This window comes from Trichoderma harzianum, assembly GCF_003025095.1.
Source record: "Trichoderma harzianum CBS 226.95 unplaced genomic scaffold M431scaffold_3, whole genome shotgun sequence".
Classification (NCBI taxonomy): Eukaryota; Fungi; Ascomycota; class Sordariomycetes; order Hypocreales; family Hypocreaceae; genus Trichoderma; species Trichoderma harzianum.
This window is the reverse complement of record NW_020209251.1, coordinates 890,651-906,650: the sequence shown is the minus strand read 5'-3', so window position 1 is coordinate 906,650 and position 16,000 is coordinate 890,651. Positions and strand designations below refer to the sequence as shown.

Here is a 16,000-nt window from a genome sequence, read left to right as displayed (position 1 = left end):
CCAGATGGGTTGGGAGCTCGAGCTGCTTAGTAGCTTGGTGCTGCTTAAGTTGAGTTATAGACACCCGACAGCTCTGCTAACTCCCATCTGTGTAAGCTGCATGATTCCTCAATTCCATGATAATTGAGTATATGTAACAATCTTCAAGAAAAGAGAAACCAATGATTGTTAATTATATAAATAATATAGTTATATATATGCTTTCATATTCACATTCTCACTGTTATAATTGTCATTATTATTATCATCGTCATCATCAATTCTCATCATCAAACATCCAATTTGTCTGTAAATCTACCTATCCAGGGCAATAAGAAACAACACAAAAGAGAGCACGCGATACTAGCAAACGCTCCCAAGACAGAATATCCCTCCCCGCCTTACTTCAAGCAGCCAAGGTCGGAAATCCAACAAGACCAAAACACACACAAATCCTGAAATATCAAGCGCCCTTTTCCAGACCCTCTATGAGAGAGAACAGACAAACGGTGTTCCGCATTGCTATGCCCCTGACCATATAGTCCCGGCCCGTACCGTAAAATCGCCCAAAACGCCCCGCCAAGTCCTTCGTCCTCCCTTCTTCGGTGTCGTGTCACCTGGCATGGTGCCGTTTCCCGCTGCCGTGATGTTTTTTTGTTTGGTTATATTCGTTTTTTGTTATCTTCCTTCCTCCCCTAACATTATGTTGATATAACCAGTTGTCCAAGGTGTCTTGAAGAGCTGAGCGAAGCAAACGCTATTACCGCCTTTCCAGAAAATAGGAATGCTGACGTAAAGAAAAAAATCCATTTCCAGTGCCTGATATTACCACGGAAAGAGTATCCTGCGTGCGGGTGCCTCACCGTTTACTCAATGAGAGTGTCGCACAATAGGCAATATGCCGGCTCTGTCCACTTCTTCTCTCCTCCCTCGACGCCCTCTCTCAAATCCGTCACCTCCCAGACCGTGGGTCCTTCGTTCATCTTGAGCGTGGCTTCGAAAAGGCCCTCCCAAGGTTTCTTAGACGACTTCTTGCGCCTTCCTCGCTTTGCCAAGACTGATTTTGAAGACTTATCCAGAGAATTTTGCGGTGCCGGTGTTGGAGTTTCCGTGTCCTTGGACGACTCGTCATCTCCCTGCTTCACGAGAACTTGATCCTTTATCTCACTGTTGGCGACGATTGGCGACTTTCTGTCCTCTCCCTCGACTGAGGGGCTCAACAGGCGGTAGGGCAGGTCTCCTTTGGTTCCTTCCTTTGGCTCAGCCTTTGTATCCTCCTTGGCCTCCTCCTTGATGGCCGGCTTTTCCGATTTGTGAGGAATATCCGTCCCTAGTCGATCGTACACTCGGGTGAGGACATCGTCGAGCAGGCAATCGTAATGCATCCACTCTTCGCACGTCTTGTTGGAGCATCCTACTAACGTTTTGTCGGGATTGGCGGGAGTCCTGCATTTGCAGACGAGGGCGACCGACTATTTGCCAAGATGTTAGTACTGGCCGTGCTGAAGGCGGAACGACAGTTATAGCAATTGCATACCGATAGCTCCGCCGTCCTGCAGTTGAACGCTTGTCTCCAATACAGAGATTCTTGAATGTCATCATCGTTCGATTCGATCCACTGTTTGACATTGACGCCCATTACGACGCTCACGACATTGATAATATCCACTACTCCGGTGTTAGAGACCCAACAGGCACTCATTGGTGCTTGGATGCTTACTATGATTAGAGGCGACCAGCTCATGCTGCCCATGATATGGCTGCCGACCAGAAATTTGCTTCTTGCCGTCCATAGTACCAAGAGGTAGCTCCTCAGGCCAATACATCCAGTACACGCGGGCATATACGTGATGTTCATCCGAGGCCCGAACCTCCAATATCCGGGCTACCCAGTAATCTGCTTTCTTGGCAACTTTGCTGGCGCCGGCAGGCAGAGAGTTTTGCCGTTCCATGGTTGCCTCGTTCGCCACATAGACAAAGTCTTCCGTGTAGTATTTGACGCCATTGACTATACGGGTTCCGCTTGGTTAGCTGCTCGGGGTCCAGATGTTGCCCGGGAGATGCGGGAAGTGGCACTTACGAACGAAGCTGTTGTAGCGTGTCATGTCGAGCCATTGCTTGCGGGGGTCTACGGCGTAGTAGAGCTTCAAGGATTGGCTCGACTTGAATTTGCCTTCGGGATGGAAGACGGCGTTTTGCGTCTGGACCTTTTTGTTGTTGTCCTCCTCGGATTTGTCATGCTTCCTCTTCTTCGACTTGGGGCCGTCCCTCTCATTGCGCTCCGGCTCCGAGACGACAGTGACGGTGAAGGGACAGTCGGCACGATTCTCGTCCAGGACAGCACCATCAGGAGCTGAGGCGCCGTCTGGAGCAGGGCGAGAGCGCTTCCGAGGCTTGGAACTCATCGCGGGCCGTGGGCAGCGCGCCGTCGGTGTCGCGCAAGCTGGGGCGTCGCGCGTCGATGGAATTCGGACGGCCGGCAATGGGCGCAGCGACTCTTTTGGCGAGCTGTTGCTTCTGACAAAGCGAGAGATGGGCCTTGGATCTGGTTCGGTCTATCTCGATGTAAACACAAGCGCCCGCCCCGATAAATAGCACAGGCAGTCTGCAACAGCGGCACGGGCCCTGGTAAATCGGGAGCAAGATAAGGTAGGATTCCTGCTATGCACCGAATTCTAGATGACAGCTCTAGCAAAGGAGCGGGCTAGAGCTCAGCGGGCGTAGCCACCGCAATCCGGGGGGGACAGACAGACAAGGGGGAAGAGAGGAGCAGGTCGAGGACAGGGAACCGCGCAAAAGCTATGGATATTTTTTTGGACTTTTTTGCTTTTTTTTTCTGCTGCCTTCCAAAGTGGGCTTGTATCGACAATACCCGTTGGCGGGGGATCAAGCGGCGATCCCAGCGGCGCGCAAACCGTGCTGAAGAGAAAAGGAGGGATTAAGAAGAGAAAAAGAGATGAAGAAAAAAAGAAAAGCGTTGCTTCTGCTTGGGCCGCCGTCCTGTCGAACCAACGTGTTCTGCTAGGCAAAAACAGAAGAGGAGAGGAATAGGAATAGGTGAACGGTCACTAAGGTGGAAAAGAGTGGAGGGGAGCAGGGTCATGTACCTACGCAGGCACCTTGCGCCGACCAGGTACTTACTTGGCCCGGGTTACGTACAGTATATAGCACTGGACACGCGAATACGCACGCAAATGAACGCGCAGAGGGAAAGGGAACGCAAAAACCCCCACTGTAATCGAGCTGTTGCTTATTGTCTAGCGCGATGGATTGGGGAAATGCCAGCACGTTGCTGCATGGAATCGGATCAATTATTGTGGCAATTTAGCCGTTGTTCCTTAGTGCTTCTAGTAGCGGCCTAGATCGTCTTGGTAGTGGCGTTTTCAAGATGGAATAGTATGGGTTTGATGTGTGAGTTGAGTCGTGTCGACCGGGCTGATTTCATGTTGTTGGTTCGTTGTCCAGGTATAAGACGCCCCCGGAGTGGAATGTCACTGGCACTACCTAGGTAGGTACAAGGGGATTCGAGTCGGGGACGTTGCCTATCATGGATATTTTGTAGGCGTCAGACTGCCATATAGTTTACCAGGTATGTAATACTGTACTCGTATGTAGGTGGTTTGGGTTCCGAGGTTGCCTTGCTTAGATGCGGTGTGCAAGCCAGCACAAGGTCTCAGTTGAGTCTGGGCAACTCTATTAGGCAGCGGATTAGTTGAGCAATGCATTCAATGACAGGGGAATATCAGTTGTTCGACGAATAGAAACAAGAAGAAAATCAAGTTGATACCCCAGCACTTATCAATCCCACACCTTTTCGAAATAGCAAAGTATTATTCACCCGAGTTAAACCCAGCCCTGTTTCCGTATTACTACCTAGCCCTTCAGCTCCAAACTTTCGCAGACAAACGAAATAGTGGCCAAGTAGCCTCCGAATCAAGCTCTGCCGGAGTTCCCAAAGGCAAAATCCAGAGTTTACTAATCAACCAAAACGCCTACGCTATGCACACTTGTAGTATTAGATTGTTGACAAGCCCTATCCAGTCAGAAAGAGACAATAACCAAGAGAAAAGGATCCCTGGCCGCAGCATAATCAATTGCAACTAATATCAGACAAACATCTCATCGTCGATGGGTTGCGTTGCCATTGCCCTCGCCGGCTTCATAGTCAGCCAGCATTCCGCGGGCCGCTTCCTCGTCTTCCTCGTCTTCTCCCGCAGGACTGCCGGGTTCGAAGCCCTCGATGGTCTCAGCGAGCTTCTCGCCTTCTCTCTTGCCACGCTCAACGTCGATGAACCAGATGAGCGGAGCAGGAAACCCAACAAGAGCACCGAGGAACCAAAACGCAGGCCGGATGCTTCCAGTCTTGTCAATGATGGCTCCAACAATAGCTGGTCCAAAAACGCTAGATCCTTTATCAGTGATGGCGTAGAGTGCGTAAAACGCGGCTTCGGATCCGGGTGGAATCAGCTCTCCGAAAAGCGAGCGGCAGTAGCTACTCAGCCCACCCATGACGAGGCCATACACAGCCGCCAGCGGATACATCTCCCAAGGCTGCTGCAGTCCAATAACGCCCCAGCGCTTAATGAACGGGAGGTAGCCCATCAGGCCATAGATCGGGATGAGTTCAAACAAGGCAATGCAGACGAGGATCGTCTGATGGGGTTTCAGGTTGAAAGTTCTGGATACCCAGGACCAGCCGAAAGCGCCGAAGATTCCAGCCATTGTGGCAATGACGTTGATCATGCCCAAGGCCCATGGTTTCATGTGAAGCTGGGTCTTGGCAAACAAGACAGCCGTGGAGGATGTCGTGGCAATTGCATCAGAAAGAAGGAACCAGCTGCCCAGGAAGAGCATAATGTCGATAAGACGCCTTGCCTGCTGAATTGTGCGAAATAGAGATTTCCATGCATATTTCAAGTACACCCACCATGAAGCGCCGTCTTTGCGCCCATCGATTGTCAAAGCCGGTCCTGGTCTGGGCCTAAGCCACAGCGCAGCAGGGATGGTGAAAATAGACCACCAAGCCCCAATAATAAATAGTACAACCCTCTGTGACCATGTCGTGTTCTTCATGGCGATGAGGATGCCAATGGAGGCACACTGCACAAATAAGGCGGCACTATAGCCAATACCAATGCCCAAAGAGGATATGCGCGTAGAGAGTTGAAGCTCCTTGGAAGTGATTTCTTCATGAGTTGCCACACGCTTCAGTCCGTTCCTGTGGTGCCGATCATCAGGAGGAAGTAAGCCTGACGTGGAATTAACCATATCACCCTCCAAATCGTCGGTTGAATCCCCCATCTGACGGGCATCTTCAGATGACTCTGTTACATATGCCTCCGTTACTTCGGGATGGTTTCGAACCAGAAGTGGGAGAAAAGAGTTGAGCAAAACGAATGACGCGCCAAAAGACGTGTTAGAGATGATGGTTAAGAAGGCACCGATGAGGTAGTTGGTCTTGCTGATGAAGATGAAACACATGACGGAGAAGCCACCAATCCAGGCAAACGCCAGGAGAAGCCGCTTTCTATAATTGCCATGGTCTGCAGCACAGCTGATGCTGACAACAAGAAGGGCTTGTAGCAGGACACTGGCTGAAAAGGTATACATGGCAAAGCTAGCCGTGTTGACCGGGATGCCCAATACGTATACGACACACTGGCCGTCATCTTCTGATTTGCTGTCGCTGGAGCCGCAAGGCTTGTCTGGGTTCGAGAGGAGGACGCCATTTTCTCGAGCAAGCGTCTCTAAGAGAATTGGGATGAAAGAAGCTGTTGTACAGGATTAGCGAGACAGCTCGTTTGATGGGGATCCAGAGCTGACAGCGGCCCAACACAACAAGAACAGGTGAGGTGAAGGCGGTGATGTGATATTGGAGAACATCAAGTAGGTGATGAAATCCATTGAATATAAAAACCAATGCAAAGAGAAGAACATGACACGCGAAACTCACCAATTCCGCAAATGACATATGTCTCGGCCGCGAAGCCATACATGTACCATCCCCAAAGCTCTTTCTTGCTTGTCGGTCTGACATCGTGCCCAACATATGCCGGCACGCCCGGCCGCACGTCGCTGTCGAAGCTATCGCGCAGACTCATCTCGTCGTCGCTGTCGGACCGCTCGTCGTCGGCTTCAAAGGACGATGTCGCGTAGGATCTCTTGGACAGGATGGACAGACCCGACCAGAAGCGCCGTCCTTGGAGCTCCGGGCGATGCGGCGTCATGGCAGGCAGCTAATCAGAAGCGGTGGTCTGACCAGTGACAAGACCCACGTGATTGACCCAGTCGGAAGCGGTACCTTGGGCTTGCTAATGCACCCCGCGCTTCTCCAGTACCAGCAATTCACAGTGGGCACAAAGAATCGACAACAGGCGCATCAGGCCGTGAGATTTGTCGCGCAAAGGGGGCTGACTGCCTATAACCGTATCGTATTATCAACTGCTTCTATCCGGGTTGGTCTGGTCTGGGCCATTTGAATACGGGCAGCTCCGCCTCTAAACTGCTGGCCTGACGGTGGGAGGTTGCTGGCGAAGCTGAGTAGGCTCGCAGGCTGAATGGCAGGCCTGTCTCGACTAAGCCTTCAAGTAGTCAAGTCGAATCTTGGGCCTAACCGAAGGATCTCAGGCACGTTTTCTCTTTCTTTTTGCCGACGGGCGACATGCAGCTCTTTATGTGCCCGCTGCACGATGAAACAGTTCATCACATCCTCCCCCTCTTCGGTGCATATCGCGCATCCGGTGATAGCTTCTCTTCGCTTATTCGCTCCCAGGTTGGCCCCAAAAGCCTGAGCAAATCTACACACTTCTAAATATGGACGTGGCAAGCGTCGTTAACACCTTTTTGAGGATGGCTAAGCTTTAGCATTGATCTAGGTGGAGAGCTCGCGCGTCAGAGGCCCAGTTTAGCTGATGCTAGTACTCTCCAGCTAACAGAGTGACGCGCTGTTTTCTCTCTTCTTCGCAGGTCAGCTGAGGTCAAACATGTTTTACTTCAGGCGTGAAAACAGGTGTTGAAGAAAACGTTGGAACGCAAGACGATTATTCCCGAGATTGGCGCCCACGACTCCGGAAGGTTGTTGCTCGACGGCGACCCAAGTGGGGACACATGTGAAGCTATGAGAATATGGGAATGATTTGCAGTGACGATGTTACCCGTCTCTGGCTTGTGGCGTGATCTTCTGAAGATGCTGCCAGCATCCACTATGTGACTGTGAGATGTCACCAACTGCTCTACAGTATGGAGGTGCGGTAGATTGCATATCTCCAGAAGGGGAAAGGTATTAACAACATCTCTGGTGAAGAGATAAAGAGAGCTAAAGAGGAAGAGATACATATGCTTATTACAGCCTCGATCAGCTCATCTTGCGCTTGCCCGATTCACCTCTGGCAGGCTTATGTGCTAGAACGCATGGCGCATATTGGCTGAAAAGTTTATTCTGCGTATTATCTTGCATCGGGTGTCATTCTCTAGCGACTGACAGCGTCGTGATAGCAATCTGCCATCTAAAGCAAACGAAACTCAAGTGGGATATCATATGTGTTGTCCAACAATGGTGACCAGACCCATAACCAAAACATCAGCACCCCGAATGGTCAAATGCTTTTCTCTCGCACTGCGACGGCTTCGCAGACTTAGTGCTTGAACGCGCCAAACAACTTTGTCTTGAGCTTATCCGCCAGCCCAACCGGCGCTTTGGGGCGAGGCTTCGCATCAGCATGCTCCCCCTCGGCATGATGCTCATTGCCTGCGCCGCCACGACCCGTGTGATACCCCTGGACATCCTGGCTTGCTCTCACAGCAGCCTCGGGGACGAAATCTGTATCTTTGCGCTGAGCCGATGTGGTTCCGATATCGGTGATGTTGCCGGCGCCTGTGAACAAGTCTTAGATGAGGCTGCTAGATGTCAAATTACTCGCATTGAAAAAACTCACCTCCTCGGCCGGCACTGAATGCGCCATCGCCATGACTGCCCACCTCTCCGGATCGCACCACTTCGCCGTCGACGTATTTAGTCTCATCGGGCTCTATGTTTCCCGCTCCGCCGCGGCCGTGGGATACTTCAGCCGCCATGAGAGTAAGGGCGGTGTTGTTGTCTGGGTGAATTGATGGTTGACTCGAGTTCAAGCGAGAAGCTCACAGTGAGTTGCGTTGGACGCTCTGAGTTGTGTGGCTTCACCTAACGGCAGAGAAAAGCTACTGTGTCTATTACAATCTACGACCCTGACGATTTAGCGGCCTTGTCAATCTTTTATATCATCGCGCGACACACACGAGCAACATGCGCCATGAGATAATCTGAGCGATAAGACCCGGAAAAGGGCGTGTAAACGAAGGCGCCAGATGCGCCACATGGCTGCTCATGGCGGAAAGTCAGTCGACGATGAACGGCACTAATGACGGAATAGCATGTGGGAGAACAGCCGTTATCAGCTCTCTTTCAGCCGCGGCCATGGCCATGCCCTCGAGAGATAACATTGGGGCGCCTCTTTATCGCTGAAGATGTTTGCGCCAAGCGTTCGCGGGGAGCCAGTGAGAGGCTGCGGGGGCAGTGTCCATTTTACGTACCTGAATTTGGTGACATTCGGCGACAGGGTTCCTTATCAATGACCCGAGCACTCACTATCAGCTCTCTCTGCAAGAGGTTCAATATTGTCATGCACTTCACTTGCACGGGTATAGCCTACGTCAGGGACTTTGCAGTGCGCCTTTCTAATGGATGAATGGTACATCTGATAAAATCTACTCCGTCAAATGGCTGAAATGGGGTGGCCGGGTAGCATTAAGCTTATACCAGAGCGCAAAGTTCTCTACACGCACGTAGCACACCACGGCCGTTGCACTTTCAACGCTGCGCTGTCGCTTTTATTTCGCCTTTGTTTAATCTTTTTTTGTTTTGTTTTGTTTGATTTGTTTTACATGACCCCAAATCAACCTTCTCTCTAGACTTTGCCCGCCCGGCCAATTTGAAGAATCTCGCCCGTCAGTTGCTCATCGCTTCGCAAAACCGGCCAAGAAGATCCGTCGGCCTTGACGAGCGTCAACTCCAGCTTCGTGCCGAGAATCTTGAAAGATGACTTTTCCGTATCAATTTCCGCAAATAGTGGCACAGTCGTCGTGTATCTCTTCGGGGTTGGGTCGCTAGTCGTAAGATCCAGGTCAATCTCCTTCGCCTTGAAGTCGACCTTTGCTATTTCCTTTTTAATCTTCTTCAAGAATAGTGACGCAATGACCGACGTGGGGGTCTGGTAGAAGTCGTGCCTAAGGAACCAGTTAGGGGATGTGCGCCCTCGTAAATCGAGCTTCAAACGGAAATCAGAAACACTCACCGGACTGTGGTTAGGATCTCTTCGTTGCCTGCATCGGCCTTGTCCTTCTTTCCGCTGCCAACAAAGAGATGCCTGTCCTTGGTCTTGCAGCCTTCAATCTTCATGAACTGGTCAAACTCCAGCACCCTCCTCTTGCAGCACGAATAGCCCTTGCTGCCCTCGTGGAAGATTGGGACGCCGGGGTGGTGCACGCACTGCTCTGCCTCCCTTGCAGCTCCCTTGCTGTATTTAGCGCCGCATGCCTTTCGGCGACACTCGGCTCCGTCTGGAATGTCCAAGCTCGGATCATCGTCTTCAGAATCCGGGGGAGGTGGAGGCGGAGTAGGAATGTGCTGTGCTGGCTGGATGGGCAATCGTGCTGGAGCAGATACGCTAGCCTCTGAAATCTTCTGTGCCAAGGCGGCCTCGTCGATGGGAGGCTTCTCGTCCACCGGGGGAGGCTTCTCAGTAGTTGAATGTGTGCCGGTCGTACAAGGAGGGATGTTCATGAATTCGTCAAAGGTCAGCACTCGCGGCTTGCAGCACTTCCATCCTAGAGTCGGGCCAATCAGTTTAGTAGACACGCAAGCCGAGAGAAGGAATCATCGTGCGCATCGTGAATAGGCGTAGACGAAGCAATCTTACCTTTCTGCCCCTCGTGGAAGATGGGTGGGCCAGGGTGATAGTGACACTCTTCCTCTGCGTCCGTGAACTCCTTGCCACAGCCCTGGCGGACACACTTTTGCGCCATGGTGAGCTGTAGAGATGACTGTTTATTGTAAAGAGCGTATATCGTGTAGCTTCAGGAATGATTGCAAGGGCGATTGGAAGCTATTGTGCTTTGCTTGGGAGAGTGGGTATCTGATGGGATCTTCTAGAACTATCAGGATGACGGAGCTGTGCGCTCTCACCGCTTTCCTATTCTAATGCGGGGTTGTCGGAGATCAGAACGGCCGGATCGGGATCGCAGCCGAGCAAGTGCAGATTGTTGAAGATAAATCAGCATCATTCACACAGTCCTCTTTTTTCTCTCTTTTTTTTTTGCCATTCAATGCAAAATACAAATTTGCAACGAAAGAAGGAACCTAAAATGATGCTGTCCACTAGTCATGTACGATAATATCAAAAGAATACATAGTAAAAAATACGCAGCAAAGAATTATCATGTAAGTGCGATATAACATAGTTGTTCAATATTTATATTTGCGTTCAATTTTCAATTTAGCCTGTAAGCTCTTTAGTGGTCATGTCTCTTTACTTCCTAAAAAATGCAGCATGCTTCTTATCAATCTACCATATATATACATATCGGAATTGACAGTCATCTTATACAGACTGCCTATATCTGTGTTATATGCAAAATTTCATCAACGGGCAAGGCACATCGACACCAGAGGCTGATCAGTCCAGGCACCGCTTGAAGCCTGAACCGGAGTCTCAGCCAGCGGGTATCCTGGATCGAACGAGCCCGCAGCCCATCCAACATATCCCATATAAACATCGGCGTTCTGGTTGAGGTATTGGATCTGCTGGCACATGTACTGTTCGCACGACGGAGTATTGCCACCACCAGTCTCGGTCAGAATAGCTTGACGCTTGTTCGTACGAAGCCAGGTAGCCAATGGCGCGAATGCACTGTCGACATTGTCCGTAACACAGATCGAGTTGGTACCAGAGTTATCCGAGTCCAGGTACTTGTGAACATCGAAGATCAGGTTGGTTGTTGAGCCGTCTGGGTTCTTGATGATAGATAGAGCCGCTGCACCACCATCAGATATGATTTGTCCAGCGGATTGATAGTCAGTGCCCGGAAGTGAGATGTATTGTGAGGCAGCACCCGCATTACGGATTGCAGTAACAACAGCCTGTACGGTACCCGCCCAGGTGGTGATGTTAACATCGTGCGGCTCATTCATAGTACCAAACCATATCCTGGGTTCCGAGGCATACTTGGTCGCTATTTGGGTCCAAAGGCTAACAAATTGAGCGTTTGTAGGGCCTCCCTGGCCAATGATCTTGCCATTCCAGCGAGCATAGTTGTGGATGTCGATGATGCAGTATGCACCCGTTGCAAGACATCCCTGGACGAGTTGATCATAATAGCCCAGATTGGTGGCGTCCAAGGTGCCGCCAAGGTTGGCATTCACCAGATACTGCCAGCTGACGGGCAAGCGGAAAATATTGAAACCATCGTCCTTCACAAAGTGTTGCATCTGACCAACACCATCTGGATAGTTGTTTGCGCCATCATAATTCTTGAGTGGCGGATAGGCACCAGATACATTGCAAGTTCCATCGGTTGAGCAACTGAAGTCGAACCCAGCAATGTTGATACCTGCAAACCGGACGCCCGAGCTAGGCGGGGGAATTGAAGTTGCTGAGGTGGTTCTTGATGCTGATGTAGTTGTTGTTGCTGATGTTGATGCAAGAGTGGTCCGAGTGCTTGTGATAATGCCAGTAGCAGGGATACATTGGGCGTAATATGAGTTCAATGTTGAGCAGCTCGTCCCCGAAGTACAGCTCGTTGGACCACTGTAGCCTATTCCTCCGCATTGCCCCCAGGTGGTCTGTTGCTGTGCTACGACACCAGTTGCTCCGAGATATAGATAGGCTGCGAGCAGCCGTGAAGCCTTGTTGTTTTTCATGGTAATTCCGGTGGTAGAGATGATATGAAGAGGCTACGGATTCTTGGCGTTCTGAAAGATTTCAAGATGGAGATCTCAATGACATTATCACTGCCTCAAGAAACATTAGACTCCAGCATTGCTTTATATATACCTGTTTAGGCTATTAATATATTAAGGTGACATTGAAGAAGCGTCTTGGATACTTGAGATCCCTGCCTGAATAGCTGCGTGGAACAGTAGTGCTGTGGGAATGTTTCAAAACGAGTTGGATTGTCAATACTCTAGCAAAATACATGTCTCAATAGCACCTCATTCGAAGATATTCGGCGTTTTCACAACGGCGGCTGGGAGAATTATGATTATGGCTGAATTCAAGTCATTCAGCCATTGAGCCTCGGACAGAAGGGCGGCCCCGAGTCACATCGGCCCTGGCTACGGAATATTGCCGAAATTAAATAGTCTTCATGTGGTAGTCAGAGTTGAGGTTTTCCCCCAAAGAAAACGTAGAAAAGAAATGCGCTTCGGAGTAATACACCATAAACCCTGTCGCTGTCGACGGGGCGGCAAAATTGTTCAGGTGATAACCTGTAACCCTACACGGCCTTTGATATCCGATTCAGAATTAGCCAATTAGAAAAGTCGTTAATTCTTGATTCAGCCAAATGAGACATCGCTGGCTAAAGCTCATTCTTCTTTCTCCTGCTTAGAGTGGCTAGGGCTGTGAAGGACAGTTAATGCGTTTCTTCTTATGAAGATGAGAGGGGTATTTGTAGCCCGTAGCAGCAGACGTGAGAATCTTGTGCTACAATAAGAACCAAATAATCGTCGCAATAATCTAGGCGACTTATTACCCCAGAAGTTGGTATCTAATTACATGTATCATTCATGCAAAGCGTTTGTGAGAAGAATCTAAACAAATACGACAATATGCAATTAAAATTGCAAGACATGATCGCGTTCTTAGTTCTGCCATTCTGAGGCCTTGGGGTGGTTTATTTACGGTCCCGTGGTTCCCTTTTCAGAAGTAAATGAACAAACAACTCAACTACTTGCTATGGAGTCAAATGATATATCCATTTCAACGGCAACGCGTCTTTGCTTGAATTTCCTCTAGCTAACCTCCCGGTGGCAATGACCTGCCTTGATGTTTACAAGCTTCCATCGCCAAGAGCAACCGTGAAGGCATTATGCATGGAATTACAAACACAAAACTCAGAGTTGTAAATTGCAGACTAATATGTAGACAAAGAGAGGTACTATAAAACTTGAACGACTAAAGAAAGTCTAAAGAAAGCACAAATTCACTACTTTTAAAATGAGAAATCTCCATCCTTCTGACGTTTTGTGGACAGCTGTTCGTCCTCTACCGCTCTCTTTCGCTTCTTTGTCTGGGTTGTAAATTGTGAAAAGCCTGCTGCCATCTGAACGAGCTCCAAGGTGATCGGCTGCTTCTTCTGCAGTGCATAAAGACGTGCGATGTTGACAATGTTTTTTATCTGGCGGCCGTTGAAGTCATATTCAGCAGCCAGAATATGTCTCTGTTCGTCGGTGATATCGACTCTAACGCCTTCTGATGCGCCTGCCTTGGCCAAAAAGGTCTTCCATACTAGAGCTTTTGCCGTCACATCGAGATCATCGTAGTGGAAACAAAAGTGAATACGACTTTGAAAGGCACTGTCGATGCTTCTGAGACGGTTAGTCGTGAGCAAGATAATGCCGCGGTAGTACTCGAGCTCTCGCAGGAACACTGATGTGATGGCATTTCGCTCAATATGCTCGTCATCTCTCTCAGCCATGAACACATCAGCTTCATCCAACAAAAGCACAGCTTTCCAGGCCTCGGCAAGCTCAATCTCAGCCTTCAGACACTTTTCCACTTCACCTACACTAGAGCCCATCTGGCCGGAGCTTACGACTAGGAGAGGCCGTTTCGCCACTTCAGCAACGGCCTCTGCGGTCAAGGTCTTTCCCACACCAGGAGGGCCACAGAGAAGCCCAACGAGACCCTTGCCTTTGTCCCGGACAATATCATCGAATGAGTCATCCCTTAGAGCGACATGACTTTCAATTACGGTTTGGAGGAAAGACTTCTTTGTGGGGTCAATCTCAACAGAATCGAGGATAGAAGTATCCCATGTGACATCAGAAAGTCGAGAGACCGCAAAAGCTCCTGGGATAAAATATTTCTCAGTGTTTCTGAATCATGTTTGGATTCACAGAAGTATGGAATTTGGCATACCCCATGTTTTATTGCGTAGACAATAGCCATACACCATTGAACTCATGGTCAATTTCTGGTCCTCATTTAGGTTGTCTTCTTCCAAGAACTCGGAAGACTCCCCATGATGGTCCTGCGCTTTAATCGGTGTCTTGTAACGACTTGGATGTATTTTGTCGTAAAGCACAGGATCGATCATCACGCGCCCATTTGACTTGTTGAATAATTAGTAAGAAGCTAGGAGAATAAGAATAAATGGTATGAGAAAGCCATTGGTGCTTACGTTGAACTTCAGGGAGGCTGAACGGCCTTCGAGGGCATGGCCATAGTAGTTCTGTATATGTCGTCCTTTGAGACGCAATGTCTTTTGAGCGCGTAAAAGCAATTGCTTTCGCACCTCGTCGCGATCGGGATGCAGGCTAAGAGGATATAGCGGTAACCCTCGGATAGGCTTGGACGACTTGAATAATATAATAGACTGGCTCCTTGTTCTATACCCTATTCGCTCTCCATCATGATCCAAATGGTCAACTTCAAGGATGAACAGCGTCACACCATGCACCGTTTTATACTCGAAAGAAAGGAGACGATAACATCGAGGTTCGCTGAGTTCGTCAAGTCCGTATAGGAGGCAACCAGGGAAGAATAAAGTCCAGAGCGTATCAAACTTTATGAAGCCCTTAGGAGTTAACTGGAGATCTCCTATGACGTGATCCCAATGCTCATAAATGAACGATATACCAGCATTAAGCTCAAAACGAAGATCGTATGTTTCATCGCTTTCTTCGAGGCCGTCCAGACGATTCTTGAGGAACGGCAGAGCATGATACATTGTCTTGAGGCTGCCATCAGACTGAGGAACCAAAGCAGTTTGTTAGTAAAGCATTTGAGACCAAGTATTACGATGATAACAATAAGAAAAGGAAGAAGAGAAGAGAAAGAAAGAATCTCAAAGGATATAAAAGAAAACATGAATAAAGAATAAAAGAATCCTACTAGCGTTCTGTCGTGCTGAAATTCCAGTTTTTTCTGGGGGAAAATACGACCCAGTTCCTCGCATAGTAGGCGACCACGGATAGAGACCTCGTAACGTCCGCTGAAAATGCCTTGCGCTGTGATAACTCGTGCAGAAACAATCACAAAGCGCTCAAATCTTTCCAACGGCTTTTTCTTTTGAGATCGTTTATGAAGGCGGAATTTTCGCGTTTTTCTGGACTTTGGAGTCAGCTGCTAAATCGTCGCAAAGCGGATGTCTATCCTGCTCACTTGTCAAAACTTTCCCGGATAAATTGTTAATCAAATGAATCAATTGATAAAGATCTAAAAAGGGTCGTTAGGCGATGACGTACACTTTGTCTGCTCTCCCTATTGGTTCCCGACGAAGAGTTACGGTAGACTTCTCTTGACAGGATGCATCATTACTGGCGCCTTGTTTGCCATCTTGCTGGTGACATGGGGCATCATCCATTCTGAATTATAAGCTGGAACTAAGACAAATGTATAGGCAGGGTCAGTCGAGACGGGGTTTGCGGACTGGATTTGTAAGACAGTTTCTCTCACGATGAATTGGTGAATGAAGTTGGTCACTTGGGATGAAGTTCATGCAGGCAAAGACGCTTTGGAATAGAACAAATAGAGCAGTAGAGGAACGGAAAGAGGTATGGAAGAGTTTGCTTTTGTAATAGCGCCATATACGCCCATAGCCACCACGAGGAGCTGAGTGAGTTGTGTGAATAGTGCGGCGCATGCCGTCGTAAACATAAGGTACCTACATACAGGTATGTACCTACAGGTACCTACGTGCTTGATCTATACTTCGGTGAATGGGTGGAGCATTATATGTAGGGGATGGACAACCTAGGCACATG

General features: G+C 49.2%; 6 protein-coding genes across 6 annotated transcripts; all 6 read right to left on the bottom strand.

Annotated features, from left to right (window-relative positions):
- Window positions 1–641: 641 nt before the first annotated feature.
- On the bottom strand, window positions 642–2,732 carry M431DRAFT_344008 (hypothetical protein). The gene is made up of 4 exons (XM_024914433.1): window positions 2,060–2,732; window positions 1,700–1,987; window positions 1,517–1,647; window positions 642–1,451 (listed from the first exon to the last, which is right to left on the bottom strand). Exons 1-4 carry the CDS (start codon window positions 2,382–2,384, stop codon window positions 846–848), a joined length of 1,350 nt encoding a protein of 449 aa, XP_024777242.1. The 5' UTR covers window positions 2,385–2,732; the 3' UTR covers window positions 642–845.
- Window positions 2,733–4,098: 1,366 nt separating this feature from the next.
- M431DRAFT_491799 (hypothetical protein) lies at window positions 4,099–6,206 on the bottom strand (the record flags this gene model as incomplete). The annotated part of the gene is made up of 2 exons (XM_024916936.1): window positions 4,099–5,750; window positions 5,933–6,206. 2 exons carry the CDS (start codon window positions 6,204–6,206, stop codon window positions 4,099–4,101), a joined length of 1,926 nt encoding a protein of 641 aa, XP_024777241.1.
- A 940-nt stretch (window positions 6,207–7,146) lies between these two features.
- Window positions 7,147–8,477, bottom strand: M431DRAFT_505136 (hypothetical protein). The gene is made up of 2 exons (XM_024918588.1): window positions 7,914–8,477; window positions 7,147–7,852 (listed from the first exon to the last, which is right to left on the bottom strand). Exons 1-2 carry the CDS (start codon window positions 8,050–8,052, stop codon window positions 7,614–7,616), a joined length of 378 nt encoding a protein of 125 aa, XP_024777240.1. The 5' UTR covers window positions 8,053–8,477; the 3' UTR covers window positions 7,147–7,613.
- Window positions 8,478–8,792: 315 nt separating this feature from the next.
- Window positions 8,793–10,138, bottom strand: M431DRAFT_505134 (hypothetical protein). The gene is made up of 3 exons (XM_024918587.1): window positions 9,933–10,138; window positions 9,309–9,840; window positions 8,793–9,240 (listed from the first exon to the last, which is right to left on the bottom strand). The coding sequence occupies exons 1-3, from the start codon at window positions 10,036–10,038 to the stop codon at window positions 8,922–8,924; spliced, it is 957 nt and encodes a 318-aa protein (XP_024777239.1). The 5' UTR covers window positions 10,039–10,138; the 3' UTR covers window positions 8,793–8,921.
- Window positions 10,139–10,557: 419 nt separating this feature from the next.
- Window positions 10,558–12,161, bottom strand: M431DRAFT_14278 (glycoside hydrolase family 5 protein). The gene has a single exon (XM_024912650.1). The coding sequence runs from the start codon at window positions 11,930–11,932 to the stop codon at window positions 10,655–10,657; it is 1,278 nt and encodes a 425-aa protein (XP_024777238.1). The 5' UTR covers window positions 11,933–12,161; the 3' UTR covers window positions 10,558–10,654.
- Window positions 12,162–13,224: 1,063 nt separating this feature from the next.
- On the bottom strand, window positions 13,225–14,964 carry M431DRAFT_78694 (hypothetical protein; the record flags this gene model as incomplete). Its single annotated transcript, XM_024922732.1, has 3 exons — window positions 13,225–14,084; window positions 14,154–14,346; window positions 14,416–14,964. The coding sequence occupies 3 exons, from the start codon at window positions 14,962–14,964 to the stop codon at window positions 13,225–13,227; spliced, it is 1,602 nt and encodes a 533-aa protein (XP_024777237.1).
- Window positions 14,965–16,000: the final 1,036 nt, after the last annotated feature.